This window comes from Hippoglossus stenolepis, chromosome 16 (genome assembly GCF_022539355.2).
Source record: "Hippoglossus stenolepis isolate QCI-W04-F060 chromosome 16, HSTE1.2, whole genome shotgun sequence".
Classification (NCBI taxonomy): domain Eukaryota; kingdom Metazoa; phylum Chordata; class Actinopteri; order Pleuronectiformes; family Pleuronectidae; genus Hippoglossus; species Hippoglossus stenolepis.
This window is the reverse complement of record NC_061498.1, coordinates 16,690,219-16,705,679: the sequence shown is the minus strand read 5'-3', so window position 1 is coordinate 16,705,679 and position 15,461 is coordinate 16,690,219. Positions and strand designations below refer to the sequence as shown.

Genomic DNA, 15,461 nt, shown 5'->3' with positions numbered 1-15,461 from the left:
AGAGGAATAAACTGATCAATATCGAGTGATATTCTAGTTTTTAAATTGTTTTATAAACTAAATTCAGGTGAATTTACAGGGGGAAATTTGCACAAATAAAAAAAAAAGCCATATATACTAAAAGGATTCAGCATCTTGATTTGATGAATCTGAATCTGGATTATTACCAGAAACATGATCATTTATTTTGATAAGTGATTAGTCATTTTTCAACATTTTCTGATTCCATATTCTCTATCATTTCAAACAGAAAATACATACTTCTTAAGTGTATGTATGTATAATATTGTGAAATTGCTGAAATATTGTTAACGGTTAGGATTTTTTTCTCAATTAACTATTAGAAAACATTTTTTAAGAGTCAAAGAGAAAATACAAAAAAGAATTAAGTGTCTTTAATGATATAGGCTACATTTGTACATTTCTACAGCAGACTTTCAGTAAGACTAACTGCCTATTAGAAAAGAGGACAGACGAAGTTTAACCTGTAACAACCGACAAAAACTGGATGTCAAAGGCTGTGAAATTAAATAGTCAATGTAAATAATTAGTTCAGTATTTTGTCCCATTAAATAATAAAAACATTTACATCTTCCAACAATCAATGTGAAATATAAATTACTTTAAAGCACCATTTCAAGAATGAGGATATTAAAATAAATAATTGGCCTTTCCGTATCAAGACAGTACATTTTTATGGTAGTAATGTGAGGATATGCAGTCACACTGAGCACTCCTACCAAACAGGGGTTCAACATACAGAGCATCATAACATGAGGGTAATGCTCACGTGACTTCCACAATCAACTGAAAATAACTATGGTTACAATATAAACATCTATGAATGTGTAGCTCCATCATGTGTCACTGTATTAGATGTCGCACGACTAATTCTTCCGTTCTTTCCCCGGGTAAAAAAAGGACCAAATAAATGAAAAAAGTGAGATATTCTGTGAGAAGATTGTCACTTTTTGTGTTGTAAAATGTTCGTAAATATTTGCCTTAAATTTCCAAATTGAAGAACTTGTGTTGTACTATCCCTCCATCCATTAACCTGAAAAACATTTCCTACTCACTTGTCTGCATGAGTACTCAAGAGAGCAGCTGTAAAAAGTTTTGTCACGCATCTTCACCCAGACGTCTAGATATACAGTTTCAGGTATGGGAATCTTTACTTATTTTTTTTACACTGTTCATGCACAAACCTTTCATCTATGCGCTAATGACTAATGGTCTTTCTTACATCTGGCAGAGCAACAGTAACGTTATCAGGGACGACTACACACCTCACTTTGATCCCTCAAGACCTGCCTGCTAAATGCATGCGCACACACAAAGTGAGAGAAGAGCTTACTGTGAGTATAAAAACCGAGGGCGGACTGTTTCAACGGGTACTTCAAAAAGTCACAAGAACATATCAAAGACTGAGGCACAAAGCTGCCTTTTTAAAACCCACCAATACAAGTACCAGCCACCACATCTCTCGTCTCTACTGCCATACATGGCATAGAAAGATTCATACAACTATGTTACAGTATAGTACGAGGGCATTCAGTGTTTACAGGGCCTCTAGGTTCAAACTCCTACTCACAAATATATTTAATACTTTGTTTTCTTAAATTAGGTATTCTCAACAAATCTATCATGACAGGGTCTTTTTTTTTAAACTCATACAGTAGCTAAAACACACTGATGATAGGTCAACTTTACATAAAACCCTGTACAAGTCATTCAAACAATCCATCAAAACAATGATTTAGAAAAATGTCAGTCAGTGGGCTTTAATAGCGGGTAGACTATGAATTACCATGATTACCAAAACATTTTGTGGGAGACACTATAATCCCCTTTGAACAAAACATCTGAATATTTGCAGTAAATCAGTCCGAGTACTGGAGATCTAAGTCTACTGTGCCGTCTGTCACCACTAACCTCACCCGCTTGGGTTTTGTGGGACCCATGGAGTGAGATGTTGCAACAGGTCCGAAGTGGGGTGCGCCCTGGTGTTCCCCAGGTGGGCACTGTTGCTGCATGTCTTTCCTGCAGTGTTCGTCCTGACCTTTGAGTCCTGAAAATCCACCCAAGGAAAAAGATGCTTGGCTTGAAAGCTGGGGCCCACAGGGCTCAAGAACTAGCCGCCCTTGTGTGCCCGAAGGTTCCATCAGGCAATGGTAGGTGTAGTTTGTTGAGCCGAGTCCTGGGTAACCGTCAGCCCCATCCCGGAGACCCAGGGTCAATGAATGATCTCCACTGAAATTGAGTACATAGGGAGGACCTTGACAGCCATAGGGGAAAGAGGCTGAGGAGGTCGAGGACTGGCTCTTGTGTGCTGCTGCTGGCGTACCAGGTTGCGTACTGTGGATCACTTGGGGGCTGTTGTGCTGAGTCATGGGTGAAAGAGAGGAGCTGAAGCTGAAGTCAAAGGGGTCTTGCTGGGTGTAACATGGCTGGTGTTTGTCTGAAGTCGACAGGGTGGGTCTATCATGTTTCCAACTCTTATCTTGTGGTAATGAATGACTATGTGTTACTTTGCTAGGAAAGAAGAAGGGTCTTGGCAGGGCAGAAAAGTTTTTGTATGTCATGTTGGTTTCTGCACTTTCATGTTTATCAGATGACATCTTGCTTTTACAAAAAGACTGAGGAAAAGAGGTGCTGGATTGGTTGAAATGAGGGGTGGACCTGTTGGGGGTGTTGGGCGAAACAAGGTGGCTAAAATCTTTTCCAAACCCTTGAGCAGACATGACCCCTTTGCCGTCCATACTAAAACCAAGTTTCTGACTCTGCTGGGGTTTCTCAAAAGCACCTGATTTTGTACCGAGTGTTCTGGACGGGATGGTCGGGCTGCCAGCAGCCATGGTGTCTTTACAAGGAGCACTGTACAAGTTCTGACTCTGGTTCCCCCCTTGAAACTTGAGCACCCTGTGAATAACCGTTGAGGTTTTCTCATGGAAGTTGAACGGATTGTCTGGAGGATTGGGATTTTTCACAGTGAAGAGCTGTGGAGATAAGAGTTTGTTAGACATCTGAGGTGATGTAAAAGACTTTGTCAAACAACTGTGGGACACTCCTCTGACTGGGTTTGGCTGACTACTACTTGAAAAAGACTGAGTTTTACTCGGCATGGCCATACGATGGAAGGGGGCCGGGGTTTTATGGTAAGTCTGGCCTTTTGGCTGGCTTGTACTCGGCTTGACGTAGATGGACGGCTGTGTTATAGTAACAGGATGTTGAGACGTAACAGATGAAGACGTTGCACCAAATGACCGAGGCTTGCCAACTACAGGCAAGTACTGAGTTCTGAGGTCTTCTTTGGACAGCCTCATTGCTGGATTTCTACTCATACCTCGATCCTTCGCAGTAAAGTCAGAGTTGCTAAGAGCTGAGAAACTGAAACTGGGATTGGGGGGATTTCTGTAATTTGAGGTATCCTTCACTTCACATTCCAGGGGAACAGAGTCACTTTTGGAAGAAATTAGACTTGGAAAAAACTGCAGATCCTCACTGGTGAAGTTATTTCCTGGACTGGGAGGGCCAAGGTACGGCGTCTCGGTCGTCCATGTATCAGACGGGCTGTGAGAGAGGGGACTGCTGAAAGGATCTGTGGGTGGATCCAGTGAACAGAGATCTGATGGAGAAGATGGAAGGATGTTCTGTGGCTGGTAATAACCCTCAAAGTTGAGACACTGAAAGTCCAGGATATCATCGCAGCAGTTTGTGAAGCTGGGCTCACCAGAGAGCATGTTATCTGTTGTTGTGAATAGAGGAAACTGGGATGGGGGCTGGATGACAGAGCTAGAAGCGTTGGAAATGGCTGTCGGCTTTTCGAGAGTCTGAGACGAACACAAGCCTTCGGAGAGCCTGGAGAGACTGTTGTCAATTTGTTGGAGAGTGTGACTAAGACAAGTGGTGGGTGTTTCTACAGGCCCACACTTGCGAGTTCTCTCCATTTTGTGCCTCTGTTTCCTTCCACCACTGTTGATCTCTGGCCTATCACTGATTCTATCTGCAGCAAAGCACATCATTTCAGTTTTATTGTCATTAAGCGGGGAAGACAGGGACAGTGGTGACAATGACAAGGAAAACGGTGGCTGTTCCGTTTTCATCAGGGCAAGGTGGTTGTTCAGTCTCTGAGAGGATGGGAACTCTTCTTTGAGCTTAGTAAACTCAAGACATTCTTTTCCTAAAGGGTGACCCTTCATCTCTTTCTTAACTATGGGCTCTACTTTAAGCTGAGTGTGCAAGAGCTCCTCTTTGCTGTCCACCTCCCAAATATCCTCCATCTTTCTACGTAGTTTAATTACTGGTAGCGAAAGACCATTAAAATCAAATTCTGGCTCCTGTTTCTGTTGTGACGCAGTTTCAAACAAGCAGCAATTCTTTTTAAAGCGATCTTCTATTTTCGTTTCAAGTAAAGTCGGCAAAGATGGCATGTCATTTTTTTGACACTCCATTTTTTCAGGCAGCTGCTCGACTCCAGCCAAAAGCTCCCCATCACGCTTCTCTCTGAGTTCTACTTTGTCACCAGGAGTTTCACGTACAATTTCAACATTGTCTATGACTCCGTCTTTGTCTAATTTTGCTTCTGTGGAGACATTTACTTCTTGCCTTTCACACAACCTCTTGCCTCTTTTTTTCAAACGATGCAGTCTGTTCTTTGACTTCTTACTAGCCTGCACATGAGCCTGGGCTGCCTCCATCTCCATGTTTAAATGCGATACAGAATCCATGATGGCTTTAAAAGGATCGCATGTCACCAACTCGTTCCCCTTCTCTGTTTTTAACGCCATATTTTCAAGTCCTGCACTTTGCATCTCCCAAACTCTCCCTTTCCTCCTTTTGAAACGAATCTTAAAATTAATGCCAGGCTTCGTGTCCTCCAGATCACTTTGATCGATTAATATTTCCCCCTCATCCTTTTTTAGAAATGTATTTAAATATGAATTTTTACCAAAATGGTCTTGGATTATTGCCGGGTTCTCAGTTTGTTTGTTCTTTGCAAGCTTATGACTTTTGAGTGTCCGAGCTTTGTCGATGTCATAATCTCGCCTCTCAAGTTTACACCTTCGAAGTTTCCTCGATAAATGAACTTCATTAGATCGGGGGCGAAGCACTCTGATTAAGGAGTTCTGTTTTGTGATGCTTTTGGGGTTTAACTTCTGGAGTTCTGTTTTTCTAAATCTTCTTTTAAATTCTCTTTTCACTTTAGTACCCTCCCCTGAAACCGACGTCAAGTCCTGCATCAGCAACGCAGACGAATTTAACTCAGTGCTTTCTTTAGAAGCTTGATCTGAAGCAGAATTCAAACCCTGTTCAGAGTCTATCTCCATAGAACTGCGAAATGTGCGTTTCTTCAGAGGTATGTTGGACTGTATGTGTGCCTGTGGATTGGTGTCTGGATGCAAACTATTTGTAGCCTTGGCTGAAATTAGTGACCTATGAGGTAGTGTGCTGAGGCAGGAGGCCAGTGGGTCTTTATGCCTCTTTGTTGACTGAAGATGTAAACTATCATCACTCAACCTGGTCTTAACTGTAGCTGGAACCTCTTTGCTCAAGGGTCCCTTGGTGATTTGTTTATCTTCTTTTGTTTTCGCTGCTCTGGGCCTCAGCTTTTGTCTTCTCCTACAGCTCCTCTGCTCTGTGCTTCCATTTATCTCGGCCTGTTCTGCTTGCTCCTCAGCACTTGGCATTTCTTTAGAAGCTCGAGTTGATAACCTTCTTCCAACAACTTCCTCCTGTAATCTCTTATCTAATAAGGGTTTATCTCTTCTTAAAATATCCGATAGCAGCACCTTTGCCTGCTTAATGACGATATCTTTTTGTCTACTTTCCGGATATTTACTCACACTACTTGCCAATTGTTCCGAGAGTTGAACAACTCCCTCCTCTGTACACGCACCCGTGACTTCATTTGTAATACACTGGACGCTATTTTGTTCTGTGATTTTTTCACTGGACACTATTTTACATTCAGACTCTTGCACTTCTTCTGGGGCTCTGTTACTTTTATATTCTATAACTGTAGCTGCAGCATTTGTCTCTACTTTCTCCCCTTCAATATTGCCTTGTACAATATCCTGCTGCTCTTTTTGTGCACATATCTTTTCTTCTTCTGACACCATTTGTATCTCAATAACCTTGTCATTTCCCCTTTCCTCGCTGTGACATGAATCACCAACAGTTTCACTTGCATGTCGCTTCCTTAGATTGACTCTATCGGTGGCCTTAAAAAACATTTCCCTCACCCCTCTGTTACCTTCAGCTGTGCAGACCTCTGATGCTCCTCCCTGATTCTGCTGAGATCTCGACACTCTTTTTTCTGACTGTACAGTCAGAGGCGCTGGTCTAGGACACTGGCTTTGCCTGCTCCTTCCTCTTATCTCCATTCCTGCTTTCCTGTCTTCACATGTCTTTTCTGCTTCTACAATTTGTGACACTGATAACCTTGTTAGGTTGACTGTAAGGTATTGCTTCAGTGTTATCAATGGATTGTCCCCTGTTTTCTTCGAGCCACCCGTGACACTCTGACACACTTCTAACAAAGATGGCGCTCTGATGGTCTTTTGCGCTGTATGCTCAGCAGCTGGACTTTGAGCAGATTCAAGGCTGCAGCACTTGTTGCTTTGACTGTCTGTGATTGCCTTTGCAATCTTCTCTTGTTTTATTGCACTGCAGGTTTTCTCCATCTCCACAGGGTGAGAGACTGTTGTATTGTTAGCTGTGTTACTGGACCCAGTTTGCTGAGTGAGCGTAGCTTGAACCATGCTCCTTGTTCTTGAAGAGGTCCTCATTTGGACTGGCTGCTTGTCCACCACTTTGACAGACTTCCCGTTTAGACCAGCTTTATTTGCCGATGGTCTACTTTTCTGTTGATCTGATGCGGAGGTATTTAGAGTGAAAGGCTTCAGGTTGACCACACTGCTGTTATTTTCATCACCAGTGGAATTTAGTATACTCAGCCGGTTGTCTTTGAGGTTCACTTCCTCCAGCTCCTGCAGCAAGGCCCTTTCTTTGCTTTTTGGATCCTTACAGCAGAGTAAGAAATCCACTGAGTGATGCCGTACTCTGATTCTGAGGTTCCTCAGTGTAAATTGGGACAAAAGAGGAACCGTCCGATGCTGCTTGACTGTGGAGGACTTCAATGGGTGCTTTCCTGACCGTCTGTGCTTCTCTCGTCTCCACTTCTTTGTTTGACTCAGTTTTCTGTTCTTCAAGGCATTTCTCCTCATCTGCTGGGTAAAGGAATTCCTTGAGGGGATGGCTATGAATGAAAGAGAACAACAAAACAACAGTTGAACTTGAAGCTGCTCTATAGTAAATTGCATTTCTTCTGCAGATGTGTACATTTGCAACATACGCAGGTCTTGAAAAGCATGTTTGTTTAAACAGTAGCCAAAAATTTTTATTATTCAAACAACCATGTCATGGATATGATCTGAGTAACTGAACACAGACCTTGAGCCCAGATGTGGCTGTGGAGACACAACAGTGTGATTTCAAGAATCATGCTCATTAAATTGCTTCAAATCATTTTCCATCCTGTGAGCAATTTAATGCAAAGCAGATGCTAAGGTAGTGCTAACAGAGTATGAGATGTTCAGTAAGGTTTGGGTAAAAGTTAACAAATGTACATAGTGTACAATGACTACACTAACTGTACAATACATGCTTAAGCAAATTTTTCTTTAAAAGAAGCAACAGTTTATAATTGGGATGAAACTAGACAACAACAATTCATATGAAACTAGAAATGTAAAGCTTGTTGCAAAGGAAGTGCCGTTTCCAGCATCTTAAAATAAGACATGCAACAGCCAAAACAGTTCTCATGTTGCACGCAATCCTCCTTCTGGTGCAGTATGCTACTTTTAAATTATCAAAAGAACATTATATCGAGTTCAAATTCACAGTCTCAGGTAAATATTATATTCCAATGTATTTGGTTCTGGGTGATTACATTCACTGTTAGTTACAAAGCAACTCAACACTCCCATCTGTTTAAAAAGAGTAACACAAAGCTGATCATTATCAGTAAACTGACTGTATAAACTGAGATTTATGGTGCAACATTGTGCCAAGGTGTCAAGTAGACTATACAGATTTTTTTAGATAATACAAAGCTGATTTTAAGCTGAAATCTTGAGAATTGTAATTTCTAAAATATATAAAAAATATGTTGTGATCTGCAGGTAGATTAGTTTTGAACTACCTCTGTGGTGCTGACTGGGTTTTTAAAAAGCCAATTGTCTTCTATTTGAAGTAGCTCACCATCAATATTTATTTTTCAACTTTACAAGTGACTGATTTGAGAAAGAAAATCCCTAATCGGTTACCTTTAAAGATACCTGAGTGTATTCCTGGTGTGATCGGCCTCGGAGGAAAGTGACTCTTCTCTCTGTGGTGACGAAGGTATCTCTCTCTCAGGCGGTATTTCTGGCCCACAGAGTCCTTTGTTTCTTCACACTCAGGCTGTTTCCCTTTGTGTCTGAAGTGGCCTTCTCCATTCCTATAAATCATTCAAAAAGTATTTTTTTTCATGTTGGATACAAGAAAACCTTCAGTATGGAGCAAAAACCAAAATACAATAAAGACGATGTCTGATGCAATGATGGACACACCTCTCACAGGTGCAGCATTCACACATTTCGTTGCCTTCGCCAAAAAAGCTGGCGCCATAGTAACACGTGATCTCCTCCCCAGGTGAGATGGGACGAATCACCTCAACACAAGCGTTATTCTTCTCACCAGGGACGAACTGGGTGGGTGACAAGAAAGAGAAAGACAAAGAAAGGTTGGTTCACCCATGGGATACTTTAACACAGCAGATGGGAAGCACACTGGGAACATAATGCTGTTTCCAACATAGAGTTATAAATGAATAAAAACATAAGATTATGTATTGAGTAATAAATAAAAATATTTCAACTCGTCAATTTTAAGTGAATGTGATAAATGAATATTGATACCTTGCAGTTCGGTTTGCAGTCTTCAGGCGAGAAGGACAAACAAAGACAAACACAGAGAAACATTTTTTAGTTAAATGAATCACTTCATTCACAGCAACGAATGGCAAAAAATGTTTATCAGCTGCCATGTGCTGAATCCTTTCTGCAAAGTCTCGAAGGCTAAGCTGAACAACCCTCAAACATTATTGAAATATACAGTACGTTCACTAACTGCCCTGAGCTGTGGGAAGAATTAACTCAAATTACACTGGATAATTTCGATTTCAAATTACAATTCAGGTCGCGATGCTGACTGACATCTGGCCTATGAAAAGGAAGCTGCTTGTGCTTATCTGATGTAATCGTGGCCGACTCCTTTTCCACATAATCAAATCATGATTTCAAATAATTATTTTACACGCATTTTTCAGGCTGCTACATCTTATGTGATCAATCAATAATTCATTCCATCGACAAAATGTCAATAAATAATAAAGTGTCCATAGCAACCTAATTGACTCTCTTAAATGTCTTGTTTTATTTGACTTACAGTCCCATATCCAACAATATTCAACTTATTATCAGTGAGGACTATAACCAGCAAATACTCACATTTTAGAATATGGCATTGGTGCATTTTTGCTTAAACCATTAAACAACAATCAAATAACTTTGAAATTAATTCTGTATTAACCACCTCATAAACTAATAATCCTAAATCTACACTGAGCAATTTGATTCGTGATTATATTTAAGATTCAGTCATGACAATAAAAAACTTCCTCTACCGCCCTTAAATCACACATTTTCTCGTGGTGTTTACAAAACAAATTAACGGGAAATCTGATTTTTTTAGTGTAACTACGCAACACACTTGTTTACCTATGTAAAGTAGATTTATTTTCCAAACTGATACAGGGAACTGTGTAAGAATTGACATAAAAATAAAGGTTGAAGGAAATCAGGGAACTACACGAGTCAGATAGGGGAAGAGCATTGTCTCCTAAAGTTAAGGAAGATTTTACATATTTGGCATTTATATACTGTATGTATAAATTATGTTCTATATATTTATTAGATAATCTATCAGAGTATCCACTGAAAAAAGAATTTGTTTCTAATCCAGCTCTCAAGCACATCAAAAAAATTATCTTTGGTAATTTGTACAGCATTAACATGACATGTAAATATCTAATCATCAATTGTTAACCATATCAAATGCAAAACTTTTTGAATACATAATAAAAATTTGATTTTTCCTTAAATTAGCGGATATTATCTCTCTTTCATTAACTACAGTATTCACCAAGCATTAGACAATTATTTACTCAGCCTTGTTGTTGTGTTATCGCGTTTAATTTTTTAGGTGTGAGTCAGTTTTATTGTGTTGTGATTACAATTTCCCACCTTGTGTTTTGATTGTATGTGTTAATTTCTTCTAACATTTGGATTACAGACTGCATCTTTAAAAAGGTGCTCCTGGTGAAATGTAGTGCTGATTAAACTCACAGACCAGCACTCCTATCAGCGATGACAACTTTGAGTTGAGTCTGTGTAAATGTGTGTGTGTCCTTGGATAGAATGAGTCTCGAATGCAAACACACTCACCGTGGTTAATGAAAGCTGCAGGTCCAAGCCAGAGCTGAGCGCAACGTTTGCGTGTAGAATACATCACACTGAAGTCGTTGACTCCTGCCCTCAGGACTGCACTGTCGGTGGGACTCAGCTCTGCTATGCAACCCAGCAGGACCTCCACACGCTCTCCTACAAACCTGCGAGCAACAATTTGAGCATCACAAATCTCCAATTTAAAAAGCAGCACCCCGGCCAGGAAACTCTGCTCTGACGGCGACAGTTGCTATTCAGCGACATGCTGCCCTAACAAATGCAATGTTAAATTTCTGAGTTATTACCAGTGCCTTGTTGAGGTTATCTTCGCCCCATTGGTCTCCGATGAGTATCTGTCACAGGAGTCTATTTTCACGCCGCTATCCAACAGGAAGGCACTGAGGTAGCGATAAACCTGCAGACATAACAGATGGTGTAGATTGTGTTAACACATTCAAGTGACAAATTCAAGAATTTATGGTAGCTTCCAGTGAACCTGTGATGTTATATGATACTGATTTGTAAATTTAAACATGAGCCTACGTGTTGTCTCAGCAGCTCCTGCCGATGGTTTCCCAAAGCACTGAAGTAGTCACCAGCCAGTTCACCCACTGTCAGCGCCTCAAACGTGGCATTGAAGTCAAGCGTACGCTGAAAGCGCAGCAAGGTCTCTTTCAGGTTACCCCATCGCCGGATCTCTGGTGGGGGACTTAAGGAGAGAAAAGCAGATAACAGCACGTAAGAAGAGGAGAGCGACATACTAGTTTAAGCTGTTGTTTCTGCATTATACAAAGAGGCACTCCTGTTATTTAACAACTGTTCATATAATGCAATTTAGTTAGGCAGCACCAAGTGCATCCTGTAAAATTAACATCAAGTTGGATCAACAACTCTCTGAAACAATTACGATAAAACGAAACTTTGTGACCTTCATGAACGTGGGATTTCTAGCAGGATAATCTGCATTAGACTGCAACAGCTTTGTTCTCAGTGTAACAAATAGTCTGACAAATGGGTGTCCGGCCAGAGTAAACAAGCAAAGACTGTATTGATGTGAAACAGAAGTGCTTCATAGGGATTTGATTAGGACTGATCTGAGGAAGTGTTGGACTGTCATGTTGCTTCATTTGACCTGACGTTACCTGATGTTCATCTTGTGCGTGCTGAAGCCCAGCAGGGGGTCCAGCACCAAACCGGTGGCCAGGTCATCGGTCTCACACAGCTCCTTCACACTCATTCTAGTGCACCCGTCCATTGCCTCCCACCATCAGCATGCTGCAATCACAGGGTCAAAGTAACGCTCTTACATCAACAACAACAAACCATCAACCACTAGTTGTGCATTCCTGCAGATCCCGCCTGGAAATAACAAAGCATTTGCTGCCGGCTCTCTTGTTTAACACATACAAAGCCACCACGCTCACTGGGACCAATAAATCATCACGGTGTGCATGAGTTAGGAACGCGCCTGGGTTCCCCGATAGCATCCATTAGCTTAGCATGTCCGCTAGCTGGGGTACTGGGTTATCATATGAGAAAGCTAACATGGTAGCACCAGCTGTCTGCAGCTAACGTAACAGGACTGCACCCGATCGCTAACGAAATCCAGGTACTGAGAGCCGAGCAGTGGAGAACGCACCCTGGGCAAGCGGCATTTGCAGACATACCTGGGAGTCTTGTGTGGGCAACGAAAGTTTCGTCAGATGGATAATTAATCGCAAGCTCGTCGCTTGCTCTGGCTCCCGTCCGCCTAGCAGGGAAAGTTAGCCTAGCAACATAAGCGGCTAGCTTCCCGCTAGCCCGAGCAGCCGCTTGCGAAAATGGAGTCTCCTCGTCACTTCTGGAATTTGCTGTTTTGTTGACGTTTGAAAAGTCCCAACCCGGACGTCAGGGGGCAGGAACGCGCCACACACGGGGTCCCGGGGGCCTGACAGGTCCGTGTTGTGTAGCTCGATCACTGTCGCTGCACAGGCTTCGTTTAGTTGCAAAAGTTGATGAGCTGCGTGCGGTGCAACCGAACTATCAGCAGGCCACGCCCACGCGTTGCGCTATTCGCTGAGGTCAAGGTCAATTTTACAAATCGAATGGGGAGCTGCCCGATGATTGGTCGGACTCTTAAACGGGCGGGGTTTCCGATGTGGTTAGGTTTACCATGTTGATAACGGCAGAGTATTTACTGAGTGAATCAGATCCTCTCACCAGGAGCTAAACCACCACATGTCAACATAAGCACTCATTTAACGACAGATTGTTCAATGACTTGTCTGAGGTTGAGATTATTCAGGACATTTGCATTAAATTGTAATAAGTGAGGAACTCAATACACCAGGTTCGTGTTCCAGAGAGGATCAGATTCATTTCAAGTGGAGAAATAATCATAATGAATATAAATAAATGCTGTGATTAAGAGTGAAACATTGAGCTTTTGTTATGAGCCAGGTCTAATGGTGAATTGAAGACGCGTAGCTGAAATTAAAGTTTTTGTATTTTGGACACAGAGAATTTAATATAATTTATATGGAGGTTTTTCATGAAACAAAACAAAGTCAGCATCTTTTTTTTCAACTGATCATTTTCGAAATTGTTATTCTGCTTTTAATACACAACAATACTTCGACCATCAGCTCATCTGGAATGTCTTCAATCGAGATCAAGAGGCTCCCTGTACCCTCACCCCCACCCCCTCCATTTGTTGGGCAGGTTTCAACTGGTAAACAATCCAGAGTAGTGCTACTGCATATTTTACAGGGCGTAATTTAATTCAAGTTTCCAGGAACCCAAAGGCACCGCTGTAGTGTTTTATATTCCTGAATGAATTCACAACAGATCACGATGAGCAAGTTTCAAACAGTGACTGATGACTAATAAAATCATCATATGCCTAACCCTAACCCTAACCCTAATCATCATATGCAAACACATTATCACTATCTGGAAATGATTTGTAGATATCTGTTTGTCTTTTAACTTGTTCACACTCCCAGCTCATGTACAGCCTTTTATTTTTTGCTGATTGGTGTGGGGATGCATGGGATCTAATGTTGCCGTCTGATGAAAACTCGTACATGAGTCTGATTCATAAAGCAGGATGATTTACAATGGGTGGTGACTTTACAGTGGAGGACATACGTCCGGCCACGTTGTCATAAATCAGCAGCTAGACACCACTGGCAACGCTCAGCCACCTGATGTAAATGTCACAGATGATCAGAAACTTGGGCTTTTTAATATTACAGCTTCCATTTAGAACAATAACACACTTTAGCATATATTTTATAAAAAGTCATGCAAATTCATCAACTTCTCTTTTCATTCTTCATTTTGTCGCATACAACTGGTGAAGGGCTGCATAAAACAATGTAGCTGCATCTCATGTGAAAGCAATAAACTGATTCTTTTTGACTTGGTAAAGTTCCTGTGTGCTGTCTCAGCGGGACGCATCTGAGAAATACATCAGTAAATATACAAACATGCACCATACGGCTGAAGAGGAGTTTCTTCCCTCAGGCCATCCAGACCTTCAGCACACACCTCACTTCTTAACACACTTGCAATATCTGCACTCACTGCTGTTTTTGTCACTTTATCTGTAACTATTACTCTGAAAAATTACTGCTTTCGGAAATAACTTTGAAATAACTTTGTCTTGCAGATATGTCATTTCCCTACCACTATTGATCCTTAATTCATCTAGTTACTGTTTATTGTTGATCCCGTGGTATGTCTTCACAGAAATGGAGCACCCCCCCCCATATTTCACTGCAGGTTTTTATTTGGAATCTCTGTGCATGTGACAAATAATAAATCCTCGAATCTTATATCACACTGAGATGTTTATCAGACAGTATAGAGGCAGCCTCTGCAAAACCAGAGGGGAAAATTGTCTGCCCTGAGGCAAAAAAAGACACGAGGAAACGACACTCCCAGTGACACCGTACAAATACCAGCCAGCAGGCGGTGGCTGCTTTCACTTTTCTGGTGAAAGTGAAATGTTAGATTGAATTTGAAAAAGATAAAGCAGACACAGATGTACAAATTCTATGTTTTTATTTCTACCATGTAACAGAGACAATTTGTGATTGATCTGAAATCAAATAAAAAATACAGTTAATATCTGCTGTTTCTGTTTTTTCTGTTAGTTGTATTAATCTATTTCATATTATCTAACCAGTGACAGTGCCTGGTGCAAAAACATCCCTGATTGATTAAAAAAACCCTACACTATAAGCTTTGCAGTGTCTAGCATTTAAATTTGTCTGTAAAAATATGAAAAAGGGTGATTAAAGAGCAGATTATTGGTAATAACAGTAAATATAGAATTAAAAAATAATAAAGCAGAGGTTATACAGCTGTGGGAATGGGAATGGAAGTGGCCTTTATTGGACCTTATATTCGGATGACAAGAGACGTTCCATCTTTTATAGCACTATATTAACTCCTGGATGAGTCACTTCATTATTTTTGAATTAGTGAACACAGATCATCTCCACAACATCATAATGCTCAGGCCTTATATTAACATTGACTTATGCTACCAGACTTTAATACCCGACATTTCTGTACATTTTCTTAAACATCATAGGTGATATGTAACTTTATCCAAGAAAGGTGGGTCTGCATCAGTTACAACTTAAAAAGAAAAAAGCGTCAAAGCAACAGATCACTGTGAAGGTTAACCAGCGTGTCAAGACTGGGCTCCGCTCATTTTAATTCATTTTTCATTCATTTTCCAATCTGCAGTCATCTGACTTTTACACAATCTGTTATACTGGTGTTTTAAGCATGTGTTTTTCATACTTTACTGAACTCTCACCACTGAACTTCATTCTCATGTAAATATCACTTCCTGAGTTGATCTAACTGGATGCAAATTGATTACGATTTCCAATAATGTTGTCTTCACCTGCCCCTCCC

At 41.0% G+C, this 15,461-nt stretch overlaps 1 protein-coding gene across 3 annotated transcripts; it reads right to left on the bottom strand.

Annotated features, from left to right (window-relative positions):
* Window positions 1-380: 380 nt before the first annotated feature.
* kmt5c (lysine methyltransferase 5C) lies at window positions 381-12,570 on the bottom strand. Of its 3 annotated transcripts, XM_035180405.1 has the most exons (10): window positions 12,215-12,570; window positions 11,690-11,822; window positions 11,091-11,256; window positions 10,853-10,962; window positions 10,548-10,711; window positions 8,961-8,980; window positions 8,613-8,749; window positions 8,328-8,500; window positions 6,254-7,258; window positions 2,795-2,996 (listed from the first exon to the last, which is right to left on the bottom strand). In XM_035180405.1, exons 2-10 carry the CDS (start codon window positions 11,800-11,802, stop codon window positions 2,944-2,946), a joined length of 1,941 nt encoding a protein of 646 aa, XP_035036296.1. In that variant the 5' UTR covers window positions 11,803-11,822; window positions 12,215-12,570; the 3' UTR covers window positions 2,795-2,943. The 3 variants fall into 3 exon arrangements, with proteins under 3 accessions (XP_035036294.2, XP_035036295.2, XP_035036296.1); XM_035180403.2 differs by having other exon boundaries at window positions 381-7,258; XM_035180404.2 differs by having other exon boundaries at window positions 381-7,258; window positions 8,340-8,500.
* Between the last annotated feature and the right edge of the window lie 2,891 nt (window positions 12,571-15,461).